The sequence below is a fragment of the Anser cygnoides genome, chromosome 2 (assembly GCF_040182565.1).
Source record: "Anser cygnoides isolate HZ-2024a breed goose chromosome 2, Taihu_goose_T2T_genome, whole genome shotgun sequence".
NCBI lineage: Eukaryota > Metazoa > Chordata > Aves > Anseriformes > Anatidae > Anser > Anser cygnoides.
In genome coordinates this window covers 69388930-69406887 of record NC_089874.1, presented here as the reverse complement: position 1 = coordinate 69406887, position 17958 = coordinate 69388930, and the positions used below count along the sequence as shown (strand labels likewise).

Here is a 17958-nt window from a genome sequence, read left to right as displayed (position 1 = left end):
AGCCATTAAGATTTCCTTCTTGAGGAATGCCCAGCCTTCCTGGGCTCCTCTGTCCTTCAGAACTGCTTCCCAAGGGACTCTGCCAACCAGGGTCCTGAACAGCTCAAAGTCTGCCCTCTGGAAGTCTAAGACAACAGTTTTACTGGTCCCCCTCCTGACTTCGCCAAGAATAGAGAACTCTACCATTTTGTGGTCACTCTCCCCAAGACAGCTCCCAACCACCACATCTCCCACCAGTCCTCTGTTTGTGAGCAGAAAGTCTAGCGGGGCACCTCCCCTGGTAGGCTCACTAACCAGCTGCGTCAGGAAACTATCTTCCACGCTCTCCAGAAACCTCCTAGACTGCTTCCTCTGAGCTGTATTGCATGTCCAGGATATGTCTGGGAAGCTGAAGTCCCCCATGAGGACAAGAGCCGACGATTTCACAACTTTTGCCAACAGCCTGTATAATTCCTCATCCGTGTCCTCATCCTGGTTTGGCAGTCTGTAACAGACCCCCACCAGGATGCTTGCCTTGTTGGCCTTCCTGCCGATCCTAACCCATAGGGACTCAACCTTATCATTCCCAGACTCAGTCTCGAGTTCCACAACATCAAAACACTCTTCAATATAGAGAGCCACACCACCACCCCTTCTGTGCTGCCTGTCCCTTCTGAAGAGCCTATAGCCAGTCATTGCAGCACTCCAGTCATGGGAGTGGTCCCACTACATTTCAGTGATGGCAACCAAGTCATAGCTAACCTGCTGCACAATGGCTTCCAGCTGCTCCTCTTTGTTGCCCATGCTGCATACATTAGTGTAGATGTAACCTAGATGAAATTGACAATATAATTTGTTCTTACTTCTTACTTGGTGTTTTACAATAATACTTATAAAACTTTCTTTTTTTCCCCGAAAAGAAAAAGTATGATCACTAGATCTTTAAACTGTGGACAACAGGGAGTTTTAAATTGTAGTTGTCCTTAAAATTTTTAGGAAACACTTACTATTGTAAATGAGTAAATACTCAAGTCAAGGAGCTACTCAAAAGTTTCTAGGAGTAATTTCAAATGCAAAATACCTATCATTATAGAAATATAATGAATTAAGGTACATTAATGCTCTAACTTTCCTAATCCTTGATTTCTATGCAGTGCAAGTGACTAGCACTGCATTTTATTAATGTGTATTTTTAAACTGTTTTCTACGTGCTTGCTTAAGCAACAAGGCTTCTTTAATAAGCAGCACTTAGTAAAGAGTCTTCCGGCAACAACAGCAATTACAATGCAATATATAATCATTACTGCTACCCACGTTGCTCTGTTCTGCAGCAGGATTTCATTGTTATCCATAGGAAGTGTCCCACTTCCAAAATATTGAGCATACTAACAAGTTAGTAAGCTTTTGGCAAAAGGTAATTATTAAAACAGTTTATGTATACAAAGCAGTTCCCTTTTCAAGGCAAAATATTTCAACAACTAAATAATACACTAACTAAATATGTTGCTAAAGGAGACTGGAGTATGCTGGAGATACTGAAGTCCCAGAAGTAAAATAGTGTCAGTATGAACTGGTACTCAGGCTCAACTTGTAACCCTACTCATGTAGTCAGTCACCTGTGGTTTTCATAAAAACATTCAAAATAAGACAGAAATCATGTTAGTTTAAACATCTTACAAATTTTATGAAGTGTTATTATACATTACAAAAAGGCTTTCATCAATTAAAATTTATAAAACACAATGTATAATACTCTTTAAAGAAAGATTATCTATATTTCAATCTGTACAGGTATCAAAGAACTTTATCAAAAAGAAGGAAGTCCATAATTTTCATACCTATCTAATTATAAGTATGTACACTGTACAAAAACATTTGTGTTTAGAAATTACTATTCTTGTCTATAAAAATATAAAAAGAGATACTCCAAGTACCTCCCCTGATGACTCAAAAAATTTCTGACCCAGGAGAAAGTACGTTTACAATGGTCATCTAAAAACACCAATTAAAACCTCTTAAGATCAGAGAAACTGTGTTCTTATTTTTCTGAGCATTCCAGCTGACAATGTAGATGACAATGTAAATTAACAGGGAAAAAGAAAGTGAAGACTGGGTAGAAAAATATCCCTGCGATAAGGCATAAACACAATTACTCTTCCTACTTGCTTGTTTCTTTGGCTTTTGATTACTTTCAAGATACCACGTTGTTTGAAAGGAAGTTTGTCCTGTCATAGGTTTTATCAATTACACCACCACAAGACTGGTAATTATTCTGACACAATACAAGTGATGAAAAACAATAGCATAAGTTACTCTTCACCCTTTTCCCATTTCTGACCCCAACCCTTTATTCTTCTTAATAATCGTAGAATTTTATTCTAAAATTAGACTACTAGAGGATAGAAGAGCTACCTGCATATTATTCCTAATTACAACTTCCCATATCTTCCTTTTGTTCTTGAGTTTTTTTTCCAGGCAAGTTCTTCAAAAGCCATTCTTTCATCTTCTACTTCATCTTCCAAGTCTCTATCATGTACAAAGTCTGTATAAAAAAAAAACAAGAAATTAATGTGAAATGGAAAAATCTGACATCTTTTTCTCTTAACAGCATAACAAGCTACAATCACTACAATTTTATATCTCAGCATAATATCTTCATATGTGTATAATCATGTTTAAGCAGCATTAGGTGTATCATTAATTAACGTACTTAGGAACACTGCTAGAAAGGAGTGACTGCTAAGCCCCTTGCTGCATTACATTGCCCTTGTTACATTGAACATCTGTTTCTATTGTCATGGCTTTTTTTTTTTTTTTAAGAATGTCTTCCTCTCTCAAGGTTCAGTTTCAGCAGACAAAATATTTGCTTACTGACTTCAGAAGAGGGGAAGAGCATACAGTTTCTTGTAAGACTGAGAGCACTCCCATACAGTCTTAACTACGTCTTTCTTGGAATAGGAAGGTGTTAACACTTTTTATGCAATTTCTGCAATTCTATACCACTTAAATATGTGCTAAACCTTAAATATACTGGAGGCCAAAATGAAGTTTTAAACTTGTCCTCAAAGAATGTAATTGATTGCATCCAAGTATGTTGCTTTATTTTACACCAAAAGTGAAGACTATGAAAACAAAAGGAATCCAACAGCAGGCAGTTTTTTTCTTCTTCTCCACATAAATCTTCTAAAGCAAGTTAGTTTTATTAGGAAGCTGATTTTCAAGAACTTGGGACCACAATGTTAACTGCCAATAAGTGCACTCTTGCAGCACAGTTGGGGAACAGAACTAACTTACTAGGGAAGATGAAGATAGCTTCTCTTCTGTTCCCTGGCCAAGTTTCTATCCTGAAGACTGCACCTGAACCATAGTTACATGTACATCTGTATCCACACACATGCACATACTTTGTGCACAATCAGATCCACTGTGTACCAGGACAGGGGGCTTGCTCCATTTTGGCCACCCTGCAGCCAGGTATACGTCTCCTACTCTTTTATAAAGAGCTGCTGAGGGAAGACCAGATAACTCATGTCTTTGCAGAGTTCAACTGTAGAGTTTCTTATTGCCTAGAGGGTAAGTGAACATCCACAACACTGCTGACCTGGAGATTAGTGATGCTAAGAGACCATTACCAAACAGTGACCTCTAGGGGGCACGGAAGTCTGTAATTTGAAAACATACCTTCTTCCTTTATCCTATGCAAGTCCATTTTCTTCAGCCATTTATGAGCCTCATCAATTACAGCAAACAATTTGTTGGCATGTTTGGTTATTATTTCTTCAGCTGAAATGAAGCAAAGTTAGCATTCTGTAAGAACACTAGCTGAGAGATTGACAGCCAAACATGGTGACAGAGACATGCATGATGCTGATGCAAAGCTAGAAGTCCCAGTCTCCAGTGATGTCATGTACAGAAAAAATTCACTACCATGCATGAAGATGCTGTATGTATTGCTCCCCAAAATAATCAACATTACTAGCACTATAAGGATGGAGAGATAAGCTTCTCCTGTCATGCTGTCCCTTTTAAATTATACCTGAAAATCTTGGACACATTTTGATTTATCTGTTTTGGGGAATTAGAATTCCTGGCTTTCATTATCCCTCTGAAATTCCACATGTCAAAGAACTACAAGGACCCAAGATGTTGCAATCCTTTTTCAACAGCACCATTAAGGACATGAAAAGTGCTCTTTATAAAGTGAGGGAAAACTAGTCTCAATGGCAAATCATTTCTATAAATATACTTCCGCTGAGTGGAAAAACAAGGCAACATTTAAAGAATTGTCATAATGAAATCAACTATTACCTAATTCAACCTACTACATCCATTATATCATCCATTATACCAGTGAACTGTCATGGTTCACTGAGCAGAAACCTAACTTAGTAATAAGAAAACTTTATTCATATGAAAAACCCTGTCCATTAGGAGTAAAAAGAAAGCTTGCACATTAACGTGAAGACCACAACCTAAGTCAGTTACAAATGTAATGTATTGCACTGATTGGAACTGATAAATATATTTAATGCTCCAGTTTTTCATTACTGTCAGCCATCGCAGGCAATGTGACAACTTGACAGGGTAGGTGGATTTCTACAACTAAAGCCAGTAACAATATTTTGATTTAAGATGTCACTTTCCCACAGCAAGCACCCTAAACAATTTTGCTCCTAGGCTACTTATTCAGTGATTCAATTTCACTTGCAAAAATTATCATAGAATAATGCTTTCAGCACGTGAGAAAGAAATCATATCAAAATAATGAGAAAGAAATGAAATATCAAAATATGTATTTCCTAAGTGCCATAACTTACTGGACTTCATAACACTAGTTTCGCCTTTTAAATATTTTCTTACTGTCTCAGTACCTCTTCTCCTCAGCTATTTGACATAGCACTTCCTTATTTCTTTCTACCACATGAAGATTTTTGAATGGAGCTTTGTCTAGAAGGCTGGCCACAAGTGGCATATTAAGTTGTTTAAACGAAAACTGGTAAGTCCTACCTTCAGCCCAGGCTTTTCTCTCATAGATTTCTTCTACTGCATCTGAAATCTTAGTATTTTTTTTATTTTACTCTGGTGTAATTTGGAGCCTTCTTTATACACTGAATGTTCTTGGGTGCAAGTCTTTACTGTAATGGCCTCTACTATTTCCATTCCATCTTGTATTTTTGGATCTAATTATCTTCTGAAAACGTCAGCATAGTTTTTGTAGGCAGCATTATTATTTTTGTGTTCATCCGTGTTTCTGTGCTCTATATAAGCTTCACTGGCCACCATAAGTGCGTTTCTCTCCACCTGCAACTTTTCTTCCCTTCTGATTTCTGTTGGTGTCACAGTTTCAGGAGTGTCTGCTTCCATGCTTTCTGTCCGGCTGAAGTAGTTCTCACAGCTCTGGATAAATCTGACTCCACAGAGGTCACACTGAGTTTGGTCAATATCTGCTTTTTTGAAGACTGCCGATAGAAAATTCTCTCTTCCCATGGCAACAGGCTCAGCTTTGGAGCAGGCCTTTCTTTTCCACTTCATGTACATAGATATGAAATGGAAAATGCAGCACAGCTGGTGTTGAGCAGATGCTTTCTGCTCTTGCTTCTGTTGCTTGCTGAGTGCAATTACTTCCAGGGGATCCTTTTGGTCCTCTAAGCACTGATTGCTTTCAAGTTCCTTTTCTATCTCATCAGCGTATTCTGTCTTATCCAAAAAGGTTATAAACCTGTCAAGGTTTACAGTTTCATACAGGACACCCCGTGCGGGTGGATGCCCCTGAGTGTACAGAGTCCCACTTCCATTGACAGTCAACTAAGTACTCTGCATCTCACTCTGTCAGAAGCTCTTGCAGGCCTACAGCAATTTCTTACGTGTAGCATCAGCCACTTGTTCCACTACTTTTAGCAATCTTTAAGGTACTTTAGAGGGCAAGTCTTTTCTCATTGATTTCAGCATTGCCTTTATTCCAGGGAAGTGTTGGTATAAAAGATATTTACATGTAAAATTCTGCACCTGGTCAGCATTCAGTACCATCACTAAGCACAGCACTATAGTTTGCTCAGCTTCCCCTGAAGTTATGCAGTCAGTTTATCCTCAAAAGCATCCAGAAGGACATGGAACCTCCCATGAACTCCACAAAGTTTTTGCTAGATAACAGATGAAATCTGAAATTCTGTTCAGCTGCATATATGTCCTTTGGTCTATACTCTTGTATAATGGAAAATGTCTCTAAATTCTTTGTTATGGTCCTTGCTTCTGAACAAAAAATCCCAGTAATGAATAAGAGCAATGCAACGCTTTGGAAAGCACAGAGTAAAGTTCTTGTTGAGATGCATCAGGACAGCACAACAGAGAATGTAGTGGAACTCCAACACCATCACTGTATTTTCTATGCTTGGAATCCGGAATCTTGTCCATTTCTTGACCAGGACATTCATAAAACAGAAAAAACCAGTCTTTTACAGTTGTTTTGTGTTGCTCAAATGAATTTTCAAGAAGTCTAATGAAGCACAAGTGTGTTCCTGTATTTTCTGTATTTTTGTCAGGTAGCAACATTCCATGTCTGCCATCTATTCCTTTGATTTCTCCTCTGTGACGTTTACACTTTGGGGAGTCTTTTGCCTTTGATAAAGCAAGGTTTAGCTCTCTGTTATAATCATCCTCTTCCTCAAAAATAAGTTTCTCAAATTCTTCAGGATATCCTGAAGACAAGAGAAAAGCCTTCATGACACTTAACCGCAAGTCACTTGATTCTCTTCTTGCCCTAGCATCTTCATTTTGAAATTTAAATGCAATGTACTCATTCAACACTGCTCTACAGGGTTCGGAAACAATGTTACTGAACACCAGTATTTCTTTGCATGCCTTCGGGTTCTCTGACAGTATTCTCAAATGAAAATGATTAGGAAAAAACATTTCTAGGAGGGCTTTATATGATGCATATTTGTCAGGAGTCAAAAAGACAAAGCTTTTGCACTGACTTAGCAGCTCTTCAGGGAAAGTGCATGTGGCTTCCAAGAGCAGTCCATTTATTGCTGCCAGATGCATTTTACATTCAAATACTGTCCTTGCTTCATGACGCAACAAGGGCTTATGTAAATCCTCACAGGTTTTATCTTCACAGTTCAAGCCAACAATGAACTTGATACAAACACCAGGGTAATGCTTCTTCCTTAACTCACGGGTGATAGAACAACCTGCTTAGCAAGTGCTGTTTCAAAGCTGATTTTACATCCTCTGTGCTTACTAAGAAATTACCTTTTGTCTTCCTCTCTTTTAGATTTGATTTGTCTGACAAAAACTTGAGGATGGGTTCACCTTCATTTTAAGACACCTGGCAACAACTGTCACCTGTTAGGAAATCCCAAAATAGGCAAAGCATGATTTCACCATATCTTTCTCTGCACTGGTGGCTGCTTTCTTCAAACTTTTAACCAGACCTAGAAGAGCTATTAAGCCACATGTCACCTTAAAGAGGATGTCCTGGCTTGGAGCACTGCAGCGAGATAACACAAAAAGAACTTCAACTGCACCAGCAGAATGATTCAGAGATAGAAACCGACAGTATGCGCTGCTCAGCTTTGGAAAGTCTCCCTTCAGAGCTCCCTGTAAAAATACAGTTTCAGCAATGCCAGACTTCTGCTTAGTTTCTTCACAAAGCTCAAGGGCTTCTCTTAGCATGACTTCTGTCTGCCATGTCCAATTCTGAACAGTGAGTCATACCAGCACGGGCTGCAGCAAGCAAGCAAGATACACGGAACTCTTTTATAGTTGTGAGGTTGGCTGCTTCCAGAGCAAACCCGTGTTGTTTCATTAGCTTTGCAGCTTCTTCCTGCCAACCTTCTTTTTTTAAGTAAGTCTGCTGTTTGGTGCAAGCATCCATGAGATTTCAGAAACTCAAGCTGATCCTTTATGTCAAGTTTTGAGAGGACCCACATCATTTCCTCAGTTCTGTTCGTACTTAGGTACTTTGCAGCTGCTTCCAAATACAGCTGGTTTGCTGTACGTGAGAATTTGGAAACCATTTATCCTCTTGTATTTCAGATATGAAGAGATCTTAAAAACAACATACATCAATTTACTACCATGGATGATTAACCTAGACACAAAATAATTTTTTTTAAGTGCCCAAAACATGAAACAAATAGCTGTCCCAAGAAACCCTTCTTTTAAAATAGAAAACTATTTCAAGCACCATGCCTGTCAAGCAAAAAACAATCACATCACCCTAAAAGACCTACAAAAAGAATTTAGTTACAACATAAGGTTGCCCAAAACAAGATCATTAAAACCTCTGGTATGACCAAGATTGCAAGGTTTACAGCATTAGTGAGTCTTTATCCATGCTGTCATAACACTACTTCCAATTATTTTAACCATATTTTTGCCAGTGATAGTCATAGTCTTCCATTTGTTAAAATAATCTCCAATGTAGAGTTGTTCTTTGCATGAACAGAATATCAATAAATTCTCCACAGGCCAATATAGGTAATACCCTGTAAAACTTACATAAACCAGTCAGTTTACTGTTTCAATTCTGTTGTATGTCTCTACATACACTTTGCTACCTACTAAGTGTCTGTGCAGAGTACCTAGCTGCATCTTTCAAAACATACACTTTAAAGCACTCAGCTATTAATTATTTCTGTCTGAAGTCAAATTATTAAGATATACCCTAAGCCAGTCTTGCAAAAGTATTCTCTCCTGCATGCTGAGAATGAGTAATTTTTTCCTGATGGGTGAGTAAATTGTTATTAGCCTTTCATTACTATTTTCTGATGATAGTGGTGGGAGTGCAGATTTTAGTACCTTTACTGATGAATTTGCATGAATGATTTGGGGAGGACAATTTAAAAAAAAATCATTAGTTGGTAAGGTGTGTTTAATGCTTGAAGTTTTGGACCAAACTATCTCTACATATTAAACCAGCTTTAGTCCTTTAAAAAACAGTTGCCTTAGTATAGGAATTATTAAATATACATCACAAAGGATCTCAGTGAATGTGTGTATTTATTGTAGGCCTTACTGAAAGTCTAACTGGTGTATTTATTCAAAAATGTCATCAACTTATTTGTAATGAAAGGTGCGGCCAATAAATGAACTGTTTGCGTAAGAGTGTTCTGATGAGGTCACAACGATGCTGCCAGATGCAAAGTTCTGTCAAAAAGATACTAATAAAATCAGTTTATCAAGAACAGTGTGAAAAATCACAAGATCTGTCACTGAATCTAACCAACATTGACATCATATGTTCTTCTTCACACTTAAACTGAGGAGGTAAAGCAAATAAGCAGTGGGATTAACTGGAGTTGAGCACCGCTGATGGCATATGCTCTCCTATCTATATCCAAGGAAAAAGCCTCCTGAGGTAAAGCAAATCATGTTGCTTCTCTGACTTAACCAGAGAGCTGATGTAACCACAGGACATCTTCCCTGGGTATCTTCCCCCCACGCACCCATGAGGTGGCACCTCAGAATGACACCCACTCACATGCATTTATACTTACCTGGGGCTGCTTTTCTTCAAGTGCACTTTGAGAACAGCGTCATGTGCCAGGGCCAGCTTTGACTTCTCAGATGCTTCTCCCTTTTGGTAACATTTGGCTGCCACCTAGGTGAGATCATACACAGCATTCACACATGTGCATCCAACTCATGGCTTATCACATAAACGCAACACTTAATTTTACAGTCACTGTAACAGAAAACAAAGACTGGCAGAGTGCCTAGAAGAAGGAAAAGGAAAAAGGTTGCAGAATATTCTTAGGACAAAAGGAAAAGCTTTGAAGTCAGTCCACATGTGGCTATATCATAATTAGAATTTTAATTAAAACATTTTATGAAATTTACATGGAAGCAGTAAAAACAAAATACCTGGTAGGCTGATGGCACAAATAGCACACATGCATTTTGGATAATGATCCAAACCACTAACTGGTAAGTCACCAGGCACCTGCCACATAACTAGGAAAATCAAAGCATGCAAAGTTAAATCGGAGAACGTGGAAAATTTATTCATGTTTTTAGCTTACCATGCCCCTTCTGTAATAAGTTAAAGAGAATCATTGAAAGTTAGCCAGGTTCCAAGCAACCACTGCTTAATTATCATCTTGCTCATTTTGCCATGCTGTATTTCTTTATTGTATCCATTAATTTCATATTTACTTCTGTTTAGAAATCCCATATTGAAAGCCACTCTTACAGCAGCAAAATTCCCCAGATTATTTCTTTTTATGTAGCAATGATACACAAAGATCAGATTATGAAGAAAACAGAACAGCAGTTAATATAGCTATTACATTTCAGATTTTTTTTTTCAACTGTGTGCTTATTATCTAAATCATTTTCTGTCCACATAGGAAACAGCTTTCCCTCCTATCCCCCCAAGGAGAGAGAAAGACTGTCTGTATAGTGGCAACTCATTACTTTAATCTTTGCCTTCTTATAAATATTATTTTCCACAGAAAAAAAGTGTTGTTTACAAGCAAAGGAAGCTTTCCTTTTGCTATCATCAAAAATAGCATCCAAAAATTTTATTTGCTTCCACTCCATTAGCTGTCATGCCAAATTTGAACTGCATAAACTACCAAGTCAGCAAATAAAGGAGTGTAAAATATCAATGTTTTTTAAGTAATAAGGGAATTAAACATAATTTTGCTACACATTGTCCATATTTCTTAATGTAGCAAACTCCCTTGGTCTTACATGCTGTTCCTTAGTAAGTGTTTTGTATCCATCCCTAATTACTGACCAAAAAACACAGAAGGCTCTGAGATTGTCACCCAAGTCAATATATTTCAAATAAATGCCTATGGTAATGTGTAATGGTAGTGCCAAGCATATGGTTTAAATCCACAAGTTCCAGTCAATTCATATTGTTGCTAATAACTGTTTTTCCCCAGTCATCTTTGATTTGTGCTTATTAAAACATTTTCTCCCTCACAGGACTGCAAATTTGTGGGTTGTGAATTTTGGATTACAGACAAAAGCCTTGCTCTCCCCACTTCTTCCAAGTTGTTTCCAGGTTGTCTGTAGACACCTACAGAACTACAAACCACAAAACAAAAAATAAAAAATAAAAAAAGCCTGCTACAAAGCCAGTAAACTTTTACAGAAAATGTTATAGAATTAAAGAAAATAAGGTTTCAAAATAGGCAAGAATCCTTATTTCAGCATACACTAGCACATGCTCCTACCTCCCAGAACTGATGTTTAGCATAGTAGTCTCCCTGTGCAATCCATTCTTCTGCAGATGAAGTCTTAGCAAACATGCTGTCATCTAAGTCTAGGACAGTGGGGGGAAACCATTTTATGTCAGAATAGATAGAAAACAGTAACCCCCTGCTATGGACAGAAGCTAAGCACTGACATCTCCTAATATTCCAAATTCTGTATGGTTTGTGCTCACACCAGTAATATGGTAACTGTGAGTACCTCTTATACCTCCCAACCAGCACTGGAAATAAATAAGTCAGGTTTAGTTTTGAAAGGCCTCTAAAAACAGTGTGCTTCACCTCATTGTGTCTACTAGCCTCTATGAAAAGTCACCAGCAATTTGCCTTAGTTTTCTTTTATAGAACTGTGGTTTTCAGTTGCTGAAAACCACATCTGAGACTGTTTTGAGGGCTAGAGGCAGAGGGCATCTGCACGAGATGTTCACGCTAAATGTGAAGTTACCCAGCAAGTCAGTTGTGAGGGAGTACAAGTCTCTGTAGGCATGCTCAGTAAGGATACTGCCTACTACCTGGCCAGGGTGGGTCAGTGATGCTCCAGCAACATTTGGGCTGCTGTACTTGACAGCTCTTTGTGAGAAGCCTTGAGGACTGTATCTCCCTGACTGACAACTCTCTCAGACATGTTTTGATTTTTGGGTGTTCCTGTGGGGAGCCAGGAGTTGAACTCAATCCTTGTTGGTCCCTTCCAGCTCAGGATATTCTATGATTCTAAGCTCCAGAACTGGTGGGGATCAACCTCAACCCCTGGAAGGGCAGGGTCTGAGCTACCTGGAGAACTACAAAGGGGGAAAAGGGAATAGATAAAAGCCACAACACCTCCAGGAAGGAAAGCCTTCTTCATCCAAGGTCATACTAGGGAAGATGGTCTCTGCCATAGACTGAGACCTTTCCAAGTTTCCTAACAACTCCTGAGCTAGACCAGAGTGAGTTTTCTGGAATTAGGCTGTGGATGGCTATAGAGCATGCTTCCCTCATCACACACATGCATATGCTACTTGCTTCTAAACATAGTTGTTCTACTAAGCTCATGGATGGACCACTGCAGCTCACTGAGCTTTGACAGTCTGAGATAAATTATATAGCAAGTCTTCACCGAAGTAGCCTCTCTGAGACCTTATTTGGTGATAAAGACAGAAGAGGCGATAGATTTCACTCCTGCCTTCTGTGAAGTTCAGTGCCTCAAAAGAGCCCTTCAGAAATGATTTTTTTTTTCTTTCCAAACCAGTGCAGGATTGTACAAGCTTTTACCTTTCACCATTTTTGGCCATATTTCATTTGCAAATACATCATAAGTCACAAGAGTACAAGGGTCACTTTCCCTAGAGTATGCATCTGCAGCTCCCTTCCTCATCACCATGCTCTGCTTCATCATTACCTTCTTCATCCTTATCTTGCCAATTTGGCACCACCAGCTCTTTCTAAGGACTCCAACAATGGTTCTTTTAAGGCTTCCATCTTCATTCCTTGGAAAAAACAGGTCAGGCATGGATGCATCCAGTAACAACTGCTTGGAGGTGACAAACAGTGGGAAATTTTCATCTTTAATGTCCTGTAGCCTATGAACACTTGGTTCCAGAGGCCTGAAATGACTGGTTATCTTAGATGACTTGCTAAGTTCAATGAAATTCTTCTGAACTTCCTGGCACAAGCATTTTTCATCACAAAGATCTGGTGCAGGTGCTCCAGGCTGTTCAGTGTTTCTGCACTATACACATGGTCTTCATGGTCATCACATGGATTTGTTTCTCCACCAGTTGTGTCCGCAGGAACCTTTTCATCCTCGCTGTCTTGCTTATCACTCACCTGCTCCTCACTGGAATCACTGTCTTTTTTTTCTTCATGCTCTTCCTTCTCTAACCTCGCTTTTTCAGCTTCACTGCACTGCTTCTGCCACCAAGTTTGCCTTGCCAGCAGAGGACTATTTGCCATGGTAGATCTTTCCCAGTACAAACAGAATTTCTTCCAAAGCCTATACAAGCAGCAAGTTGTCTTCCCTGTCCCACTTCGCCCAATTAAAGTGATTGATTCTATGAGCTTTGGATTGAGGTTAATTACTGCATGCTCCAATTCCCCTACTCAGAATGGGTATTCAACAGCAAAATGTACATCATTTATAATGTTAAGCACCATGTTAGTACTGAAGCTGTGGAATTTCGTTATATTGTATGCCATTTCTGCACATTCCATTCCCTCCACTAGCTGGAGGGAAATACTCAGCGCAAGTATGTTCTTTTGATTTTTCTGCTTTAGATCTTCAATGTAAGAATGCGGAACATGCTTTTTTACTGTCCTGTTGTAGTTCTGATGTCCTTTATTGATGCCCTTGAGCTTCTTCCTTAAGATGCAGGATAAACCCCGATTGCAGGATATACATATGTTATCTGAGACATGCTTCAGCTTGCAGTGGTCGAGAACAATGGCCCGAATCCTGATAATTTCGGTGTAAACTCTTCCTGATTGTTCTAGAAGACTTTTTTGTCTGTTCTGTCTCCATAATCTTTTCTGCACTCTCACTGCAATGAGGAGAAAAGTCAATTGCAAGTTCCCATAGCATTCTTGCACCTTTGCCCAGTTTGGCTTCATAGAGCTGGATATCAGCTTTCAAATGTTTCAGTGGCTTCTGAAGGACCCTAGTCCATTCCCCATTGCCAAGATGCTTAATTGTCATTATAGTTTTAGTTTTCAGATAAGGAGGTACAGCTTTGCAGCTCAACGTCTTCAACGTTTCAGGAGTGCACTCTATTTCCCAGGTCATGTTATCAAACTTCTGCACATGTGCCTCTATATACAGAATCTCCCCTTCCTCTTTCTCTGGTTCTTCCTTCTCTCCATTAGAGAGGTCCATACTAAATTCTTGTGCTTCCTTATTTTTCTTCCAGTCATCCCCTCTTCCTTCAGGATTAACCACATTTCCACACGGTTGTGATGATTCCCTTTTTCCCTCTTCCATATTAGTCTGGGCTGAAAATGGCTTTTGTAACAGAGAATTATCGTTTCTCAAGGTGTCACCTAATTTTAATTGCTGAATTAAAGCTCTGACTTCCTGCACTAGACTTTCCTGCAGAGTTAAGGGGTTCTTTATTTTTTCCATTTCCTGCTTCACCAACTGATCAATTACAGAACATGAGGTTTTTACATCGTTGTGTTTCCAGATGGTGCTTTTAATAATGACCCAGATGAAGAATGTCCTGCGCTCTGTGATATGTCAGAGAATGGAGCAGACTTATGTATTTTAACTGACTGTCCTGCTATATCCTGCCAGTGCTACTACTCCTCTGATACAGCACTTTTCCAAGCAAGTAGCAGTGGGTCATTTTTTTAATTCTGTGCCTCACATCTCTGCCCAGTTTGTTTTTTATATTAAAGTTAATATTAAATTTTGCCAATGAATCAATTATTCTGTCTGCTTTAAAAATCCTCTCTGAAAAATAACGTGCATCACTGTATCCCTACTCTTATCTTGTATGTTTGGATTAAGATATGGCAAGTCAGAAGGTCTCAAAGCGAAGAGATCAAGCAGATAGTTCAGGATGTTTAAACCAATGCAATCTGAAAACAAAGAAAATAAATCAATTGCTTTACAACGCTGCTTTGTAGGCCAACAATTTTTAATCCTTTTTTTCCTACAGCTACTAAACAAAAATCAATTTGCTTTCAGAATACAAGTTCTACATTACATGTTTGTAAAACATGCCTGGTTGAAATATCTCAAAACAGCTTTTTCAATATTCAGGAGAAACAATACAGTGGCAGCAAAGCTCTAAAAATCTCAAGTGTTGCAGCTGCTCCTGTAGCATCAATTTCATTCCTTTTTCTAATATCCAGGTGCAGACAGATCCATTTGTCTTCCAGCATCTGTTACCAAAAGCTGGTGACTGTGGTCATGTAGACAAGCAGAAGCTCTAGGTACTGCTCTGGGGTCATCTGGTTCATTTTAATATGCTACCCTGAAGGAATCTGAAGCAGATAGCTTAGAGTTACTAAACTAACCTGTGGCAAATCCCAGCTATTTCCTGATACCTGAGGATCCTAGAGCAATTTCCTACAGGATAAAATTAGTCCAATACCTCCCTGAAAAAAAATAAAGAATTCTACAGCTTTCTGGTTATCATCCAGATAATAAGTGATTTAATCCTGATAATATATGTGAAAAATTTCTTTCGTAATAAAATTAGTGACTCAAAATCATTAGAGGAATTTCACCTCGACAACTTTGCACAGTAAAAAAAATTAAAAGATACCATGTTTAGACTTCTAACTCTTCTGATTTAAAATTTATAGTTGGCAGTACTTATGTTTTTAAACTCTCTAAAGCTATTAAAATGAAATGTGTTTAAAAGTGAATAAATACAGTGTTTTAAATTATTTTAAAATACATTTTTCTTAACTTAAAGAAGAATCAAACCTAACTTTGGGGCTTAATTTGACAGTCGATCTGAATTTCTTACATTTACATGTAAGCCCTACATTTCTGCCACTCGATCCTCTGAACAAAACTTTGCTTGAATTACAACTGAAAAAAACAGGGGAATGGATTTCAGATATCACTGTCAGCTTTCCTTCAAGGTCTACTGCCATCACCCTGCCTTTATATCCTAGATCCTTCATATTTACATCATTCCCACCTAGAACAAGTTTTACAGGGTTTCAAAGAACTGTCTTTTCTAAATCAGCTCAAGTAAACAAGAATACAGTCACAAAAAAACAGTAAGTGACGGAGACATTACAGCTGCCTGAATCTCACTGGTCACCTGAGCTGCCATTAACTCCTCGTAACCCCAGCCCCAGCAAACAAAATGCAGAACACATCAGATTAATAAAGACTGGTGCATATCCTCTGGTCTGCAAAGTTTGGGGGCTGAGACATGGCCAAACAGCCTGGTCTGCTGCCTCTACTATCACATCAAAGAAAGCAGTGAAAGTGACAGTGGACTAGACAGGGAAGAAATGGGATGTTTTCAACAGCTGTTGTGAAAAAAAGAATGATGCAAATCTGCTTGAGACATTTGTGTCCCCTAGACCCAGGCACACAAAAGCCTTACTTTTTTTTTTTAATCAAAATAGATGTAAACTGCAGCATGCAAAGGAGTATCTCCTTGTGCAATGGAGATATTCACAGGATCTGCACCCTTAATCAACAGCAAATACACCAGTTCAAAATAATTATTTTCCAGGCATATTTGCAATGGTATTTCAGAGTTGGCTCCAATCCCATCTGGCAGAGCTGGTATGAAGGACATGAAAATATCAGGGGTTAAATCTGATACAACAGATCTGCAAACTATAGAAAATGCTAATCAGAAGATACATATTGATTGCTGAGCAGGCTTTTTTTAATGTCAGCCTTTTATGCGTCTGTTAAAGAGTTTTTGTCTAAGAAAGTCTTCAAACCTCTGATCTTCCAATAATCTGAGCAACCAGTCCTTCCATTGCAATAGGAAGACAGACAGGCCAGAACATATCTTCAAGAAAGCCAGTGACTGAGTGAAACAAAGAGCCTCTTTGCAACTTCAGCCACTCACAAGGCCGTAGCAGGAATGTATGCCTGTAATTTATAGCTAGCATGAAGTTGAAGTGAAAGAGGGCAGAGTAATCCTAGGAATATGCCTCATGCAAAACAAGAAAAATGATGGCCACGCTGACTACAAAGAGAAAGTTACCTGGTCATGCCCCCTAAATCACTGAAGTAGCCAATTACTTGTGACATGACAATGGACTGAACCCAGACTGTGGCTCACAGTTTCTACCACAATAATACTGTGGCTGAAGACAGGGACATTAAAACCCAAGAAAACTACAAGAAAAGTGACCAACAATAACCTGTGGCCTTTTTACTTCCAAATCCAACTCTGACAGCCAAATTTCACTTGAAAAACAGCTTAACACTTATACAGAGCCACAAAACTACTTTGTAGTTCCGAAACTATGTTGCTTCAAACATGCATAACAAGATATCATATCTTTTAAGACATCAGTATTGCAGCTTTTCACCTCCACTTTTGATCAAGCATCTTATGAGGTGTATTTGCTCATCCAATCCATCACACTGCTGGATAACGCTGCCAATGTCAACATCTGAAAGACTGCAGGTTTTGAAGAGTCCTCCACCTGATGTCTTTTCCCCACTGGCTTTCCCTGTTAGCAACAGCAAAACTTCATGCCACATTTGCTTCTTCAACAACTGTTTCATAAAGCTGTTAGCACAGGCTTGGGAGATGTTGCAAACTGCCCCTTCAGGGATTTCCGCAAGACAGTCAGGACAACATAACTTGGTCAAAAACAGACAAAATCCATCTCCATGTAAACAAGTTTCAGATGAGCTCATTAAATTCAAAGCACACAACAGCAAAATCTTACACTCACATCCTTTTGTCTTGATGCTAACAGACAAGTAAGTTTGAACACTTAGATTCATCACACTCTTCCGCGCATTTTCTGGTGGGTTTTAAATGCGAAACAGTAAAAACAAGTAAGAGCATATTGTTCCAGTAATATCAGTTGCATAAACAGGGAAGTGAAGGAAGAGTAAGAACAAAACCTGTATGTTAGCATCAAATACATTTTTCACAACAATGAAAGGAAGGGGAGAAATGGGAACTCACTGTACCTTTCACAGAAGAAAGCAGTTTCAGAAATCCCTGAACCTCAGGTTTCTTCAATACATTTGTGTTACGTATCCCATTTCCACAACTGCAGAACTTGACAAACTGTTCAAGAGCACCCAGGAAAGAGTCAATCTTCCTCTGCAAAA

General features: G+C 38.8%; 3 protein-coding genes across 3 annotated transcripts in view; all 3 read right to left on the bottom strand.

Annotated features, from left to right (window-relative positions):
• Positions 1 to 1638: 1638 nt before the first annotated feature.
• LOC106041836 (TPR and ankyrin repeat-containing protein 1) lies at positions 1639 to 11243 on the bottom strand. The gene is given in 16 exon segments (XM_066991252.1): positions 1639 to 2521; positions 3661 to 3762; positions 4987 to 5043; positions 5046 to 5758; positions 5760 to 5841; positions 5844 to 6060; positions 6063 to 6127; positions 6130 to 6197; positions 6199 to 6432; positions 6434 to 7168; positions 7170 to 7329; positions 7332 to 7660; positions 7662 to 7813; positions 7815 to 8004; positions 9480 to 9583; positions 11169 to 11243. Coding segments are annotated over 16 exon segments (3396 nt in total). The 3' UTR covers positions 1639 to 2408.
• A 136-nt stretch (positions 11244 to 11379) lies between these two features.
• Positions 11380 to 17949, bottom strand: TRANK1 (tetratricopeptide repeat and ankyrin repeat containing 1). Its single transcript, XM_066992387.1, is given in 10 exon segments — positions 11380 to 12274; positions 12276 to 12415; positions 12418 to 12549; positions 12551 to 12639; positions 12642 to 12857; positions 12860 to 13400; positions 13402 to 13457; positions 13460 to 13673; positions 13675 to 14756; positions 17815 to 17949. Coding segments are annotated over 9 exon segments (2088 nt in total). The 5' UTR covers positions 14299 to 14756; positions 17815 to 17949; the 3' UTR covers positions 11380 to 12198.
• Positions 17409 to 17958, bottom strand: part of LOC136786317 (TPR and ankyrin repeat-containing protein 1-like) — a 22979-nt gene continuing 22429 nt past the window's right edge. The window contains exon 11 of the mRNA XM_066992391.1: positions 17409 to 17950. Coding sequence (XP_066848492.1) covers positions 17940 to 17950 — 11 coding nt within the window. The 3' untranslated portion in view covers positions 17409 to 17939. The remainder of the gene's footprint in view (positions 17951 to 17958) is intronic.